General features: G+C 40.6%; 1 protein-coding gene across 1 annotated transcript in view; it reads left to right on the top strand.

Moving 5' to 3' along the window:
• Positions 1 to 483: 483 nt before the first annotated feature.
• The window catches only part of MRPS31 (mitochondrial ribosomal protein S31), a 42159-nt gene continuing 24346 nt past the window's right edge, over positions 484 to 18296 (top strand). The window contains exons 1-3 of the mRNA XM_081082824.1: positions 484 to 676; positions 3956 to 4240; positions 17929 to 18087. Of these exons, the coding sequence (XP_080938950.1) occupies positions 552 to 676; positions 3956 to 4240; positions 17929 to 18087 (569 nt within the window). The 5' untranslated portion in view covers positions 484 to 551. The remainder of the gene's footprint in view (positions 677 to 3955; positions 4241 to 17928; positions 18088 to 18296) is intronic.

Raw genomic sequence — 18296 nt, forward strand, 5'->3', positions numbered from 1 at the left:
AACCAAGTCTTTCTCTTGCATCGTTTTATCTCTAAAGCCAGTTCTGGAACATAAAAATGTATCTCATCTTTTCACTCTTCCTCAAGAATAGAGACTGAAAAGAAATACTAATTTATGGGACAGCATGCCCTATTGTTAATTTTTTTTTTAAACCTCCTTGGTGGCCATGGATCATTTTGAGGCTCTTAATGAACATTGTGGATCTTCTCCCCTAAACACTGCACAGTAGGGTCAGTTCTCCGCCTCATCTTAGTGGCCCCATCTGTAGTGTTTGCACAGTAGATCACTCCCTCCACTCTCGGCTCTCCAGTCCGGCCCCGCCTCAGTCCTAAGGAACCTCCGTCAACTCCATCGTCGACTCCGCCTCTGCGACTAGCATCGTCGGGAGGGAGGAGCCAAGGGCGAGCCCGGAACGCAGTTAGCCGACCCTGTGGCCCGCCGGAGCGCTGAGGGAGGGGAACGCGTCAGGCTGAAGACGGAAGCGAGAGGCGGGGGACGTGTTTGGCCGTGGACACGCTGTTCCCGCTCGGTGTTCAGTTTGTTTCTGGGCGATGTTTCCAAGAGTCACAGCGATCCTCCCTCTTCGCCCCCTTTCCCGCCTCCCTTTGTGTCCTGGAGGCCCAGAGGCGGCGGCGGCTGCGACTGTGCTCCTCGGCGCTCCGCACGGACCCGTCAGGTACCTCATCTCCGCGCTGTTGGCCCCGCACGTCTGCCGGCAAAACCCCTGCCCCCTCCAGCACGTTCAGTTGTCCTTCTCCCGCTTCCTGCGCTCTGTAACCCGCGGGATCTTAGAAGCCTTTGCTTGAAATTTGAGGAAAGGGAAATCCCGGGAAGATAAAACGACTTGCCCAAGGTCATAGTGCCCGTGGGAAACAGCTGCAGGTGCGTCCCGGGTCTGCTGTCCTGTGCTCTTCGGTGACACACCGCGCCTCTAACTTCTCGCCACCTTCCCCCTCATTTTATCCAGCCTCCGGAAGCGAACTTTCATTTTTTGCCTCCCAAGACTGTGATGGTCACTTTCCTGGCCCTGTTGATTCTTCACTGTGTTATTGAACGTGCTTACAGTGCGCCAGCACTAATGTAAGCCCGAATGGGCCGTCCTGCCGTCACGGAGCTTCCAGCCACACCAAGGAGGACATTCAAGTGCAGTAATAGCTGAGCTAGCACAGGCAGCACAGGATGCTCCGTTAATGTAGACGGTTGCTGAGCGGGCGAATAGGGACACCTAACCATCGCAGGAGAAGTTCAAAGTACCCTTTCTGGGAAAGAAACCAGAAGTAATCTGAAGGCGGACTCAGGTGGGAATTAGCCGGACAAGAAGAGGAGTTGTGGCGTACTTGCTATTTATTCTCTGGGGACGCTCATGCTATGGAAACTTAATTATACCGCACATATTCCGTGCAGTACGATTTTGGGCCACCGTGTAAGCACAGCGCTAAAGCGTGCTGGTAGCAGTGGGCCGGGGGGACGCGGGGTGGAGGAGGAGGGTTGCATAGGTCGGACTGATAGGCTGTGACAGGACAAGGGTGGGATAGTCAGAGCGAAGAGTTCAGCTGGTTGCCTTGAAGGATTAGGGTCCCCAATGTTAACAGAAGAATGAGGAGCAGCTCTGGGGAAGCTTTTAAAATATGTCATGGTGTTTGGAATACAGAAATACCCATTTGTGGCAAGAGGCCCGTTCAATACAGAAATGTGAGAAATGGAAGGTAGTCCGAGGGGAGTTCTTGAGGGCGGTTCTGGATGTGTTGCATTTGAAGTGCTGAGGAGATGCTCTCTGTGGAAACATACTCAGGTGGGAGGTTCGAGCTGGAGGTTTATTATTTTCGTGTTGAGTTGCTTCCTAGACATGATTTTCCTGGTATAAATATACATTCCATGGCACTATAGTATGGAAACATTGGAGGAAAACATTGAAATACGGGTTATATGTGAGATTCATTCGCCTGATTGCCACTTTTCTGTGACACCTTTAATTTTCATGGGAGAAATAATAAAGCATTTTCCTAAGTTGAGTAATATGAGGATTATGCAATAGGTTTTTCATTCTAATTAAGTACCTGATGTATTAACCTCTGACATTTATATTTATAAATAAAATAGTTTGTTTCAGCATTTTTAAAAATAGCCATTTTATTTTTCATTAAAGGGTCCCTAATGTGGCACTACCATTTGCTGGCTTTGAGAACTTGATACAGTTTTAACCCACAGTCTGATGTAGGGTCTTTGAGATCAATTGCATCGGAATCACCTGGAGTCTTGGTTAAGTGCATATCCTTGAACCCCATTCCAAATTTACCAACTAAGAATCTCAGGAATCTAAGTTTTGAATGAGCTCTCCAGGTGACTCATATGACCTCTAAAGGTTAAGAATCATTAACTAAACCTCTTTGAGCAGAAGTTTCTTCTGTAAAGCAGGAATAATAAAATTGTTTGGTTTTTAAGGATTTCAATAACATACATAACACAGCTACTCAAATGTGGTCCTCTGACGCCACCATCAGCATCACTTGGGAACTTGTTAGAAAGCAAACTTCAAATCCTTCCCCAAAGCTACTGAATCTGGGACCAAAGAATCTGTATTTTAACAAGTCTTCTAGGGTAATTCCTATACACTTAAAAAATTTGAGAAACAGTGCTCTATCCTGTTTGCTTCAAGATAGGAACAATAAATTCTTAGTTACTAATATATCATCAGTGCCTACTACTGTATAGTGCTCAGTTTAAAGTAGATATTTGCCAATTTAATGAGTGACTTTTTATACACTATACTCTCTTACTGAAACTAAAACAGTCATTAGTTTTTAAAGTTCTTTAATATCAAAATATTCTTTTTTTCTGTTCCATTTTAGCTTCGCTTACAAATAGTGATTGGTTAAATGGCGCATAGCTTAATGTGAAAGTTAACCAGCTTAGATAACACCCAGAATTTTTTTAATAGAAAGTAACATTTTTTAGATGGAAATTTATTTATTTTAATGTTGTTTAATTATGACTTTTTAAAGAGGTATTATTATATCATATTAAGAGGAAGGCCTTGGCAGTCAGTCAGATTTGAGTTTAAGAATAATAAATTGAAATTTAGTAATCATGCCAGTGTTTCACAACCTTTTTTTAAATGTCTTGGAGCACATAGAAAGTGATATTTTTATCAAAGTCTGAGGTGTATGAAAGGAGGCACCAGCAGTCCCAGGCCTAGGTGATCAATATCTCAGCACATCTGTAACCCATTTGCGGCCCACCAGTATGTCTTAGACCAGTAATGGCAAACCTATGACACGCGTGTCAGCGGTGACACGCGAACTCATTTTTTTTTGGTTGATTTTTCTTTGTTAAATGGCATTTAAATATATAAAATATCAAAAATATAAATCTTTGTTTTACTATGGTTGCAAATATCAAAAAATTTCTATATGTGACACGGCACCAGAGTTAAGTTAGGGTTTTTCAAAATGCTGACACGCCGAGCTCAAAAGGTTTGCCATCACTGTCTTAGACCTTAGTGAGCTCTGAGCTTCATGACCTTGGGTAAGTTACTTTGCTTCTCTGATTTCCAGTTTGCTTATCTGCAAAATGGGGATAAAATCTACCTTATGGAGTTGATGTGGGCATGAAAAAATTTACCAAAAATAAGTTGTCTAAGACTAGGCACATAGTATATGTTTAATAAAAGTTAAATTTGCTGTCATTATGGTTGTTAACAACAACAATAATAAAAAACACTAGATCAATTATGGTGGTCATTTTGCAATATATATATACAAATATTGAATCATTATGTTGTACACCTGAAACTAATACAATGTTATATGTCAATTATACCTCAATTAAAAAAAATAAAAAGGAAAAGGGAAGGGCTTGAATTGAAAAATTTAAAAACACATAGAAACAGTTTTTTCAGTCTTTGCTTGATTATTTTTGCATTGTATTTTTTTCTTTTTTTCTTTAATCTTTCCAGGACAAGAAATTATATCCAAAGATATTTTGGCACTAACAATGCGATCTGTAGCAAAAAAGATGGGCAGTCCATTCCAACCCATGAGATTTCCAAGCAGACAGAGAGCCAAGACAATGTAAAGGAGAATTCGAAAAAAGACTTGCTGAGTATCCTTAAGGACATGAAAGTTGAAATAAGCACAGTAAATGTACAAACCACAAAGCCACCCAACAGAAGACCACTTAAAAGTTTGGAAGCTACAACTGGAAGACTTCAAAAAGCTACAAAAGATGCCCCAAAGAAGAGGTAAATGATTTATAGTTTGAATGTTCTTTAAAAGTAATTTCTGAAACTCCAGTACATTTTTTCTTCTAGAAAAGAACTTTTTTAGAAATCTTTAGTCCATCTTCAAATTAGAGTGCTTCCTCTCCCCTAAATACCTCTTCCTCTATACTTTTGTTTGGGACTGATAAATACATTCTCTTTTAGCCTGTCAACCTGTGTCTGCCTTCTACACTCAGCAGTGACTCTTGGCTCTGTGAAGCTTTCCCAGCCCTCCTGTCCCTGATCCCATTTCTCCTTTCTGAGTCTCTATATATTGAGAATCATCTGAATACTAGTTAGTCTGTTAAAATTTTCATCTCTCTACTTTTTTTCCTCTTGTCACTAACATTTTTTAAAAGAATTTTTTTACTTAATTTTCCACTTGTTTGATTTATCTTCCCTGTTGGGCAGATACCTCTTTAGAGCAGGACCTGTATGCCTCATTGTTTTTTTTTTCAGGATTTAGAACAGCATCTAAAAGGAATAGATAATGCTTACTGATTTACTATTACCAGTGTTTCAAGAAACAAAATGGATTCATAGATTTGCATTTATGTAAAAGACTCTTTTATCTATGAAATAGAGACATGCAAACTGTTTTAGAAAAACTGCAAACTAAATATCTGCACACAGATCATCCTAAGTGCATTTAGAAACTGGGTGTGTGACATCTATGCTGAAGCCTTTTGTAAAGTGAAGCTTTTTAAAACAAAACAATCATTATTATATATAACTAGAGGCCCTAAACACGAAATTTGTGCAAGAGTAGGCCTTTCTTCCCCAGCTGCTGGCACCGGCTTCCCTCCCGCCGCTGGCAGGCACCCGGGATCCAGGCTTCCCTTGCAGCCCTGGCTTTATCCGGAAGGTTGTCCAGAAGGACGTCTGGGAGGATATCTGGTCTAATTAGCATATTACACTGTTGTTATTATAGATTATATACAATTTACAAACTTTACATCATTTAATCACTTCAGTAATCTGTTTTATCTATGTGGATTTTGTCCCTTGTTCTTCTGATGAATTTTCCAAAGTCTAGACAAACTTGCAGCAAACTTGTCAAAACTCTTAGAGACTTTTGACAGTGCAGGTGAGGGGGAGTGGACGGGTTAGTGGAAGGTAGTCAGCAATAATTCTGATCCAGACTTGAATTATAGCTCTTCACATCCAGGCAGAATTTTTACATTTAAAAACTTTAAAAATATTAAATTAGAGTAGATGATGCCAAAACCGGTTTGGCTCAGTGGATAGAGCGTCGGCCTGCGGACTGAAGGGTCCCGGGTTCGATTCCGGTCGAGGGCATGTACCTGAGTTGCGGGCACATCCCCAGTAGGAGATGTGCAGGAGGCGGCTGATCGATGTTTCTCTCTCATCGATGTTTCTAACTCTCTATCTCTCTCCCTTCCTCTCTGTAAAAAATCAATAAAATATATTAAAAATAAATAAATAAATAAATAAATTAGAGTAGATGGGATCAGTGAATTAATGGAGACCAAATATCAGTTTGCAAACAGAGACTCTAATAATTACTTGAGAAATGCTGTTATTATTCTATATTTAAATAAGAAGGGAATATCTGTATACAATCTAGACAGAGGAAAGGGGAGGTAATCTAATTGAGAATTTCCCACACTTTCTTACATATGTCTCTGTATTAACTGCAATATAATTGTCTCTTTAAATTAATTAACAAATCATTTACATCCTTATTTAATTAAAAGTAGCTTCTTGTCTCTGAAGGGCTTGTTTATATGAAATTTCCATTTTAAAAATTCCACCTAGCATGGAATTTTAGTATGTTTTTTTATAACTTTTATATGACTTCTTTTGACTAGTAATTTTCAGTGCTCTGAGCTTATTTGGTGTCTTCAAAATATTGCAATTACTTATGCTTATCAAGAGTAATATATTTCACTAATTATAAGTGCAGTGATAGTTTAGCATTTGCAATGTACTTTAAATGGCAGTATTTTATTGTAGTGATAATGTTTTACATGAATGACATCATTGATTTACATAATAAGGTATGTGACTTTAAGATCCCCATCACTGATTTCTCTTAGCAGAATAAACAGGTAAGGTAGATTCCTATTTCCCAGAATGATTTAATTTTTTATTATTTTCAGAACTTTCATGGAATCTCTTATTTTCTACATTATATCACATTGTATCAAAAATATCTCTGTAAAGCATAATTGTGTGGTAGAGAGTAAGCTAATTCAGTGAGTGACCATAATAGGTTCTGAAGGAATACACGAGGCTAAAGTGGTAAGGCATTATAAATTTATTAGGTCATCTGGAGAACAGATGGGCTGAGCCCCCAAATGGTGCTAGCACCCAGGAGTGGGGAGCCAGAGATTTTAAAGGACTCCAGGTGGGCTTTTTCTGAGCGGAGAATTCTCTGGGCTGGTCCTGGGAAGGTCTGGAGGGGCAAGATAATGTTCTTAGCAAGTGGAATGTGGTCTTAGCCAGTGGAATGTGGTCTAAGCAAATGGGAATGTCTGTTGTGAAGTGCTCTAAAGGTCAGTTCCCAGGGGAGGGGGTATCGATTCAATGATTTGATCAGACCTAACAGGTCCCTCATCCTCCTCCTTTTAGAAACAAAATATATACACACACACACATACATATGTACATATATATATGTATATAAAATAGGTAATGCGCACACAAATATATATATAAATACTTACCTAGAGTGAGTTGTTTATTAGCTCCTGACCTGTTTATGACCCATTGTGCTTTTTTTTATAGTTATACAATTTAATTAACTATTATAGAAATGGTTAAAATGAGCTGAATGCTATGCAACGATTCAGTAAAGGTAATTTTTGAAATTGCTTTCCAATTAGATATGAATGAGAGAAGCATAAACATTTAGGAAAATTCTACACTCAGATTGCTTTGTAAGCATTTTTAACTTCTTGCCCCATGTTTCTACTTAAAGAAATCAAAATTGGGAATAGTGGAGAATAGTGTGTGGTGTAGATATAAATGATATATCTTGGAATTGCTATCAGTGGTCCTATCTTCAAAGAAGCTTGGTCTTACATCAACAGATTGGTGAATGAGGTACATTTGTTTTGAATTTTTAAAAATCTGTTTTATTGCTTAAAGTTTTATAAATAGTACATATGTCTCTTTTTTTTCCCCATTGACCTCCCCCTGGCCTTCCCTACTTCCCCCCCTCCCCCGTACGTGCCCTCACCCCCCACCCTCCATGTCTTGCATCCATTGGTTATGCTATATGCATGCATACAAGTCCTTTGGTTGATCTCATACCCTCCCCTGCCTTCCCGCTGTCGTTTTTAATTATTTCTACTGTTCCCTCCCGACTTTTTCTTAAGGGATTCCAGATGCACAGAATTGGATTAGTTATCTTTAGTTTGTGATGCACTGTCATCATTGCTTCATGCATGGCCTATTTTTATTTATTCATTTTTATGTTAATCTTCACCTGAGGATACTTTTTCATTGATTTTTAGAGAGAGTGGAAAGGAGGAGGAGGGGAGATGGAGGAGAGAGAAACATTGATGTGAGAGAGAAACATTGGTTGGTTGCCTCCCGCTCGGGCAACCTAGGTACGTGCCCTTGATCAGAATCGAACCTGGGACCCTTTCCACTGAGCCAAACTGGCTAGGGCCATGGCCTGCTTTTAAAAGTTTCTTTATTTGTTTCATATATTGAACCACCATTGACCTAATTACTGTGTATAACAATTACTGAAGAATTTAGTGGCATAAAAAACATTTTTTATGCTTATAGATTCTGTGGGTCAGCAGTTTGAACAAAGCAAAGGGTAAATCTCTGCTCCATGATGTCTAGGGCCTCAGTTGGAAGATTTGGAAGTCCAGGGGCTGGAATCATCTGAAATTAGCTCACTCGTAGGTCTGGTAGTTGCTACTAGCTGTCAGCTGAGACCTTGACTGGGATTGTTAGCAGAAACACCTACATGTGACCTCTCTATGTGGCTTGGACTTTATTACTGCATGCTAACTGGCTTCCCATGGCGTGTCCCAAGAGAAAGGGAGACAGGAGAAATTTGCATTGTTTTTATGACTTAGCCTTGGAATCAGATTGGCCTGGCTGGGTAGCTCAGTTGGTTAGAGCATCATCCCCATACACCAAGGTTGCGGGCTTGATCCCCGCCAGGGCACATACAAAAGTCAAGCAATGAGCACATAAATCAGTGGTTCTCAACCATCCTAATGCCGCGACCCTTTAATACAGTTCCTCATGTTGTGGTGACCCCCAACCATAAAATTATTTTGTTGCTACTTCATAACTCTAATTTTGCTACTGTTATGATTCGTAATGTAAATATGATATGCAGGATGTATTTTCATTGTTACAAATTGAACATAATTAAAGCATAGTGATTAATCACAAAAACAATATATAGTTATATATGTGTTTTCCGATGGTCTTAGGCGACCCCTGTGAAAGGGTCATTTGACCTCCAAAGGGGTCACGACCCACAGGTTGAGAACCGCTGGCATAAATAAATGGAATAACAAATTGATTTTTCTCTGTCACCCCTTCCTCTCTCTAAAATAAATAAAAATAAAAAATAAAAAAATTGGATACCACCACTCTCATTTCCTGTGCTGCATTAATTTTTTAAGAGTACTTGCCTTTTATCACAGCAATTGCCAGAAAATCACCTTCACATGTATATATCATCTAAAGGAATGCCGTAGTATAATGTTAAAAGCGTGTATTATCTTGAGTTACTATTCACCAGGTCAGTGACAAACACAGTACAGTGGGGCCTTGACTTACGAGTGTCCCGACTAACGAGTTTTTTGAGATACCAGCTGTCTCTCGGAGATTTTTTGCATTGAGTTGTTAGAGTAATTTGAGTTAACGAGCTCCTTAAGGAGCTCGGTCTCGGAAGGAAATAACTCTTAAGTCAAGGCCCCACTGTATTCCCTGTTGTGCTCCAGGAAGCCTTAGGGCACAGTTTGGGAACTAAGGTCCTGTTCTACGTGAGTTCTTGAGAGGCGGTGGACCACACCCTTAAGTTTCTTAGAAGTCCAATTGCTTGTTTGAAAGGCTCTTTGAGGTACTAATTTAAATCTTTCTAAGACCTTAACAAAGGGTTTATAGCCATGGCCATCTTTACTTCTTGACACTGCCCTGGATTTGATTTCTGTTCAGAAGCCATTTCTGAATTTTAGCATTGTTCTGTATGGAGGGCCTTAGAATGAGAAACATCTCCCAATTATATAGCTTGGAGATGGTTTGCCTTTCAGGCACAGTGGATAGAATTTCTTAGATCTTGAGTTTGGAGTGTACAGTAATTTTTCAAATTCCATATATGTTTTCTGTAGACAAATATTCCCAGAAGTGGAATTGCCAGGTCAAAGAATTTATATATTTTTTAGATTTATGATGCATGTCACCAAATTGCCTGAAAAAAGTTATGACAATTTACGTGTCCACTAAATAGTATTGTTCACTTCCTCAGGGTTCCTTTTCTGAAATTGTCACACAGTTCATATTAAAGAAGTTCAGAAGCACAGAAGGGTATAAACGTATGCATTCATGAAATAGTCTGAATTATAGAATAGAGTAGATTGTTAAAAAATATTTTTAAAAGTTCTCATCACTGCCCAGCTCATGTGACTTGGTTGAGCATATCTCCATGCACCAAGAGGTCGAAGGTTTGATTCCCTGTCAGGGCACATGCCCAAGTTTTGGGCTCAATTTCCAGTAGTGGGTATGCAGAAGGCAGCCTATCTATGTTTGTCTCTCATCGATGTTTCTATTTATCCCTCTCCCTTCATCTCCATCTAAAAATTCAATAAAAACATTTTTTAAAAAGTTCTCATCACCTTGTTAAATATATATGTAGAAAGATCCCTGTGTTTTGATGATAGAGGTTCCCCCACAATTTTTGTTAATTAGAATATTTCAAATTATAAACCCAGAAGTTATCCTATCTAATGAAAGAGAAACATGGTAATTAGTGTACAACCGCTACCCTTCCCATTGGCTAATCAGGGCAATATGCAAATTAACTGCCAGCCAAGATGGCGGCCAGCAGCCAGGCAGCTTGAAACTAACATGAGGCTTGCTTGATTCAGTGACGGAGGAAACCAACGTTCCCCACCTGCCTTGCCGGCCTCTGAGCCTGCAGTTTGAAACATTGTAACAAATATAGAAGCTAAACAAAACCCAGAAACCTGCTTTCAGCGAGCCGGGATATCAGAGCTGGAGTTATACATTGTTTCGATTATAGAACCCAAACAAACCAGATACCTGCTTTCAGCAGCGGAAGCCTAAGAGCTGGAGCCTCAGAGCTAAAGCTGGCCCAGAATAATAAAAAAAAAAAAAAAAGAAAAAAAAGGAGCGGTTGGGAGCTTCCGTCACCCACCAGCCTGAAAACAGCCCCCAGCCCCTCATCCAGGCTGGCCAGGCACCCCAGTGGGGACCCCCACCCTGATCCAGGACACCCTTCAGGGCAAACCAGCCAGCCCCACCCATGCACCAGGCCTCTATCCTATATAGTAAAAGGGTAATATGCCTCCCAGCACCGGGATCAGCATTACAGGGGGCAGCGCCCAAACCCCCTGATCGCCCTGCGGCTCTGTGTGTGACAGGGGAAGGCGCCCCAACCCCCTGATCAGCCCTGCTCTGTGCCTGATAGGGGGGAGCTCCCCAACCCCCTGATCGCCCTGCAGCTCTGTGTGTGACAGGCTGCGGCGCCCCAACCCCCTGATTGGCCCTGCTCTGTGTGTGACAGGGTGTGGCGCCCCAACCCTCCCCCCACCACACACACACACACGGGCCCTGCTCTGTGTGTGATGGGGTAGAGCCATAACCTCCCCATCGGCTTTGCCCTGAGTGTGACAGTGGCCGTGCCCCAACCCCCTGATCGGCCCTGTTCTGTGGGTGATAGAGGGCAGCGCCCCAACCCCCTGATCCGCCCTGCTCTGTGTGTGACAGGGGGCGGTGCCCCAACTCCCCTGTCGGCCCTACTCTGTGAGTGACAGGGGGGAGCTCCTCAACCCCCTGATGGGCCCTGCTCTGTGCGTGACAGGGGGGAGCTCCCCAACCCCCTGATCGACCCTGCTCTGAGCCCGACCAGGGGCTGCACCTAGGGATTTGGCCTGCCCTCTGCCACCGGGGAGCAGGCCTAAGCCAGCAGGGCGTTATCTCCCGAGGGGTCCCAGACTGCGAGAGGGCACAGGCCGGGCTGAGGGAACCCCTCCTTCCCCCCCGAGTGCACAAATTTTTGTGCACTGGGACTCTAGTGACTATATAAAGAACACCATGGTCATGAAATGTATGGTTCTAGAAAATGAATGCTCATCTATAGTCTGCATATTCTGATCAAATAGGGTGAACCAAAAAAATGTATACACATTTTAACAGCTGATACCTCACTTTTGAAAATGAAATGTATATTAATAAACACTGCCCTTATAATTATTCAAAGTGTGTGTATACATTTTTGGGGGACACCCTATATATACTGTGGAACCTTGGTTCTTAAACTTAATTTGTTCCGGAAGACTGTTGGAGAAGTGATTTGTTTGAAAACCAAATCATTTTTTCCCCATTAGAAATAATGTAAATTAAATTAATCCATTCCAGACCCTCAAATGATTCCCTGTTTTAACCTTTCTTATATACAATACATGTCTAATGTACTGTTTAACCTATAAACAAACACTTCTTATCTTAAATTTATCAAACCACCCCTACTAGCCTTAAACAAATACCGTTCATTCCAGGGGTGTAGCATCTTTGTTTTTTCACATATTGCCTCCAAAATGCTGTCACTGGCTAACTGCTTTTCCCCTTTCTCCAAATCAGTGGTTTTTCTGCCTTTGCCTATGATTGTTGTTTTGTGAGCACTTTCATACCCTTATCAACATCAGCACACTTGATAGCGTTTTTATATTTTAAAATTGTGCTAATTGTACATTTCACCAGCAACAAAAGAAAAAACATGAACATATTCATAGCACAATTTCCTGTGGTCTTAACACAAGGTTTAGGAGTAAACTGACTCATTCTCTCCTTTGTTTGTGCCCTGAGAGACGCTTTTTGTCATGTATCAGAATGAAAGGGTTATCAGGTTTCGAACTGAAGTGAACAACTTGGTCAAGAACTGAGTTGTTTGCGATGGGAGATAGTCCAGAGCTGAGGTTTGACTGAATTAAAATTTGAAAATATACTTAACAAGTGGTTTATGAAAGAAACACAGTGATTTGAGATCAGGTTTAAGCCTTATTCACAGGTAACAGTTAAAATTAGTACTAATCAGATTTTAGATCCCCCATATCTCAGTAAAGTCCTTAACCCTTTGCGGTCCAATTTTATTTTTGGAATTCAAACAGTCTGGTCCAAATTAATTGATGGGATTGAATGTTGAAGTTATCTGTCTCACTAGACCTCAGCTTGACGTTGGACCTGCTCCTAGTGCCTGGTCTGTCGAGTCAGCCTCCACGTTGGACCAAAAAGGGTTAAAATCTTTATCCAGCAACTTCTTAGGGATTTGGGAACTTCAATTTGCATATTAGACACCAGATAATTCTATAGAAAGCCACGTATAGCAACACATTAATTTGGGTCTCACTCCTTGAGATTCTTGGTGACTTAAAAAATGTAAATAGGAGAAACCAAGATGGCGGCATAGATAAACACCTGAAATTGCTGCCTCGCACAACCTCTTCAAAAATACAACTAAAAGCCGGAACCGGTTTGGCTCAGTGGATAGAGCGTCGGCCTGCGGACTGAAAGGTCCCAGGTTCGATTCCAGTCAAGGGCATGTGCCTGGGTTGCGGGCACACCCCCAGTAGGAGATGTGCAGGAGGCAGCTGATCGATGTTTCTCTCTCATCGATATTTCTCTCTCATCGATATTTCTAACTCTCTATCTCTCTCCCTTCCTCTCTGTAAAAATCAATAAAATATATTTTTTTTAAAAAAAAAATACAACTAAAAGACAAAACGGACATCATCCAGAATCACAGGAAGGCTGGCTGAGTGGAAATTCTACAACTAGAAGGAAAGAGAAAAGCACACTGAGACTCAGAGGAGGTGCAGAAGTAAAGTGCAGAGGTATGGAGGCGCAAGCAGAAAGGGCTAGCAACTGAGGACGCGGCTGTCTTTTTCAATCGGGAGGGAGTCTCAAGCTCCCGACTGCTCTGAACTCCAGTTCCGGGTGAGTCTCTGGGGATCCAGTCTCATATGGGGAGAAACTGGACTGTCTGGCATCGGGCGGAACATGAGGGCGACTTTCTCTCAGAGGTGATTGCAGCGATTACCACGGGACACTGAGACCTAGGGCCTCTTAGGGCAGGGCTGAGGATCAGCCATAGTTGTTTGCTCTGCCTTGTTGATTCCCTGAGACCCTGCCCCACCCAAGCTGTGCACAGAGGCTTTTGCATATGAAAGGCCTGGTTCTTTGCAATCTAAAATTACCTAAAAAAAATGCAGCTGGGTCAGAGAGAACCAGAACTTCCAAAAGAAGGCCCAAGGCCCCAAAGCAGCTTGCATTGATTCACAGCTGGGCCTCATCTGGGCACCTCAAAACCCCAAACAAAGAAGAGGAATCTGCAGATCTCTCCATAGTTCCTGCTGGGTGGCCTCAAGTCGAGGCTAAATTAGCACCTCCTTAGATATCCAAGTGCCAATGTGTCCAGTGGTCAGAGTAGGACCATCCAGATTTCAACTCCTCAGATTTATAAGGGACACACTCAGGGGGCAGATTCAGTGAGCACCAAAGCCCCACTGAAGCAAGTCTTGCCCCATAAGGGCGTCTTCAGCACAGAAGTTCTCCACCGTAGACTGTAAGCTGATTCTTACAGCCAATTGGCCTGGAGGTCAATTTCTCCCAGTGATACCTACAACAATCAAGGCTTAACTACAGCAAGTGTGCACACAGCCCACACAGGGGTGCACCAAGAATGTCCACCTCAGGTAATTGGGGAGGTGGAGCCACTGGGCCCTATAGGACACCTAGCACAGAAAGCCACTCTGTCAACACAGGGAAGCATAAAAAATGCGGAGCCAAAAACAGATCACAAATGACAGAAATGGAGGAAAGCAAACTACTGGATATAGAGTTCAAAACCACACTTCTAAGGTTTTTCAAGAATTTTCTAGAAACTGCTGATAAATTTAGTGAGACCCTCGAGGATATGAAAAGGGACCAACTAGAAATTAAGCATACACTGACTGAAATAAAGAATATTATACAGAGTTCCAACAGCAGACTAGAGGATAGCAAGAATCAAGTCAAAGATTTGAAATACGAAGAAGCAAAAAACACCCAACTGGAAAAGCAAAAAGAAAAAAGAATCCAAAAATATGAAGATAGTGTAAGGAGCCTCTGGGACAACTTCAAGCGTACCAACATCCAAATTATGGGGGTGCCAGAAGGAGAGAGAGAGAGCAAGATATTGAAAACCTATTTGAAGAAATAATGACAGAAAACTTCCCCTACCTGGTGAAAGAAATAGACTTACAAGTCCAGGAAGTGCAGAGAACCCCAAACAAAAGGAATCCAAAGAGGACCACACCAAGACACATCATAATTAGAATGCCAAGGGCAAAAGACAAAGAGAGAATCTTAAAAGCAGCAAGAGAAAAACTGTTAGTTACCTATAAGGGAATACCCATAAGATTGTCAGCTGATTCTCAATAGAAACTATGCAGGCCAGAAAAGAGTGGCAAGAAATATTCAAAGTGATGAATAGCAAGAACCTACAACCAAGATTACTTTACCCAGCAAAGCTATCATTCAGAATTGAAGGTCAGATACAGAGCTTCACAGATAAGGAAAAGCTAAAGGAGTTCATCACCACCAAGCCCGTATTATATGAAATGCTGAAAGGTATTGTTTAAGAAGAGGAAAAAGAAGAAAAAGATAAAGCTCCCAGAATCGAACCTGGGACCTTTCAGTCCACAGGCCAACGCTCTATCCACTGAGCCAAACCGGTTCCGGCTTTTAGTTGTATTTTTGAAGTGGTTGTGCGAGGCAGCAATTTCAGGTGTTTATCTATGCCGCCATCTTGGTTTCTCCTATTTACATTTTTTAAGTCACCAAGAATCTCAAGGAGTGAGACCCAAATTAATGTGTTGCTATACCTGGCTCTCTATAGCATTATCTGGTGTCTAATATGCAAAAATTATGAACAACAAATACATGTCTATCAGCAAGTGAATCTGAAAATCAAGTGAATAAATAATCTGATGAACAGAATAAACTGGTGAATATAATAGAATCAGGGGCATAGAAAGGGAGTTGACTGACTATTCTCAGGGGGAAAGGGGTGTGGGGGGTGCGGAAGAGACTGGACAAAATTCGTACACCTATGGATGAGGACAGTGCGTGGGGGTAAGGGCAGAGGGTGGGGTGGGAACCGAGTAGAGGGGAGCTATGGGGGGGAATAAGGAACAACTGTAATAATCTGAACAATAAATATTTAATTAAAAATAAAAAACAACTCAGGGACACAGACAACAGTATGGTAATTACCAGAGAAATGAGGGTTTGGAGCAGGTGGAATATGGTAAATGGGGAGATAAATGATGATGGAAGGAGACTAGACTTTCGATGATAAGTGCATAATGCAATGTGCAGACGATGTATTGTAGAATTGTATACTTGAAGCCTATGTACTTTTATTGACCAATGTAACCCCAATAAATTCGATTAAAAGTAAAATAAAGAATGGAAAAAAAATTTAAATAATTTCTTTTTATGCCTGGCATATTTTTCTTTTTAAAAAATTTTAAAATATTTTTAACCGATTTGAGAGAGAGAGAAAGAAACATTGACTATTTCCAAATTATTTATGCATTCGTTGGTTGATTTTTGTATATGCCCTGATTGGGGATCGATCCCTAAACCTTGGTATATTGAAATGATGTTCCAACCAACTGAGCTACCTGGTCAGGGCTATCTGGCATATTTTTCTATTAACTTATCTTAATTTACTGAAGAGTATCACTTCTTTAGCCTTTTGATATAGAAAATTTAAAATAAAGTAGGCCCTTGCCAGTAGCTCAGTTGGTTAGTATTGTCCCAATACACCAACGTTACGGATTCGATACCGTCAGGGCACGTGCAATTGTCAACCAGTGAATGCATAAATAAGTGGAACAGCAAGTCAATGATCCTCTTTCTCTAAAATCAATAAAAATTAATACAAAAACAAAATTAAATAATGAACCCTTTTGTACCTGTCTGTCACCCAACTTCAATAATCAACATTTTTCCATTCTTGTATCATCTGTACCTTCATCTACTTTCCATCTTCTACTTGATGACTGTAGGAAGTGGGCCTCTGAATTTCCCCAGGGCAAAGAGAATGTAGGGAGGAGGGAAAAGGGTATAAGAACAAAGAGCTATGTACCTGAGCCGGTATCTTGGTGAGAAACTCCCCCCTCCCCAGATGCCCGCCTCAGCTAGATAAGGGGAGGTGGAGACAACTAGAAAATGCCTCCACCCATTTTTTTAAATAACCCAATAGAAGACAATAAGACCTAGGTGACATATGAGGAAACTGTTAACCTCATAGTACTCAGCCAATGAGGAACCAAAGGAGGGACTCTCACACCCTAAGGGGATAAATAGGCTGTGATCGCTAATCCATGTGTGCCTGTACAACTGGACACCTGCTCTCAAGAATGTATTAAAAGTCTCGTTTTCGTCATACTTCTGTCTCCGAGTCTGTTATTTGAATTCAGATAGGTGAGCATTTCTCATGATGACGACGATGATTTTTTTACATACACTGAAGTGTATAAATCTTAGTTGTAGGATTTTGACAAATGAATCTGTCCATGAAATCCACACATTTATCAACATGCAGAACATTTTCCATTTTCATCTTCCCAAGCAGTAGACTTCTGTCCTAAGGCAACCATTATCCTGATTTTTTTCACTTTAGATTAATGTTTCCTCTTCTAGAACTTGATATAAATGGAGTCATACAGTATATACTATTTTTATACTAACTTTTTTAATGCAGTTTCAATCATTTTGTTGCGTGAGCTAAGTACTACTCCACTAACTAAATGGATATATCACAATTTGTTTTTCTTCTGATGGTAAACATTTGGGTTGTGTCCAGTTTTAGGTTACTATGAATAAATATTCTCTATGAACAGGTTTAGTCACTTTTATATTTGTTTGTAATATATACTGTTTTTGAATTAAAATGGCACCTCATTAAAAATCCAATAATTTATAAGTTTTAAGACTGATCTTTATCCCTCCACCTTAATACATTTTTCTGAGTTAGTATTATGCTTCAGCAAATATCCATTTCACATTTAAGTTTATATAAAACTGATACCTAATATTTAAGAATTCTTGATTTTGTCAGAAATTGAATGATACTTTTTTTAATATGTCTTTATTGATTTTAAAGAGAAGAAGGGAGCGGGGAGAGAGAGAGCGAGACATTGATATGAGAGAGAAACGTTGATCGGTTGCCTCCCATACATGACCAGGGACCAAACCTTCAACCTGGGCATGTGCCCTGACTGGGAATTGAACCAGCAACCTTTCGACATATGAGCCACACTGGCCAGGACTGAATGATTCTTTTTTGAGCAACAACACAAAAAAAATTTTCTCTGAAAAAATCATTTTACTTTCCACTAAACTAGTAATGCCTCTTTTTTCTTTTTCATTTTCTTTTCCAGAAGTGAGTCACTGAATCCTGAGTTGGTGGCTGCTGCATCTGCTGTTGCAGATTCTCTCCCTTTTGACAAGCAGACAACCAAGTCAGAGCTGCTCAGGCAGCTTCGGCAGCATGAGGAAGACTCAAGGGCACAGAAAAATGGAGAAAGAGCTAAAATTAGGTTAGTGAATCAAATAGTATGTCAAATAGTAATACTGGTATCTCAAAATAGGCTATTTTCATGTAACTGAGTTATATACATAAATATTAATTTATATGTAACATATGCCTCATAAATGGCATAGTTGTTTAAAAAAACAACTGATGTCTTAAGTAAAATTACAATTAAGTGATTAATTTTTATTTTCAGAAGTTACACAATTTCTTGTT

The sequence above is a fragment of the Myotis nattereri genome, assembly GCF_964212035.1.
Source record: "Myotis nattereri genome assembly, chromosome: 2".
Classification (NCBI taxonomy): domain Eukaryota; kingdom Metazoa; phylum Chordata; class Mammalia; order Chiroptera; family Vespertilionidae; genus Myotis; species Myotis nattereri.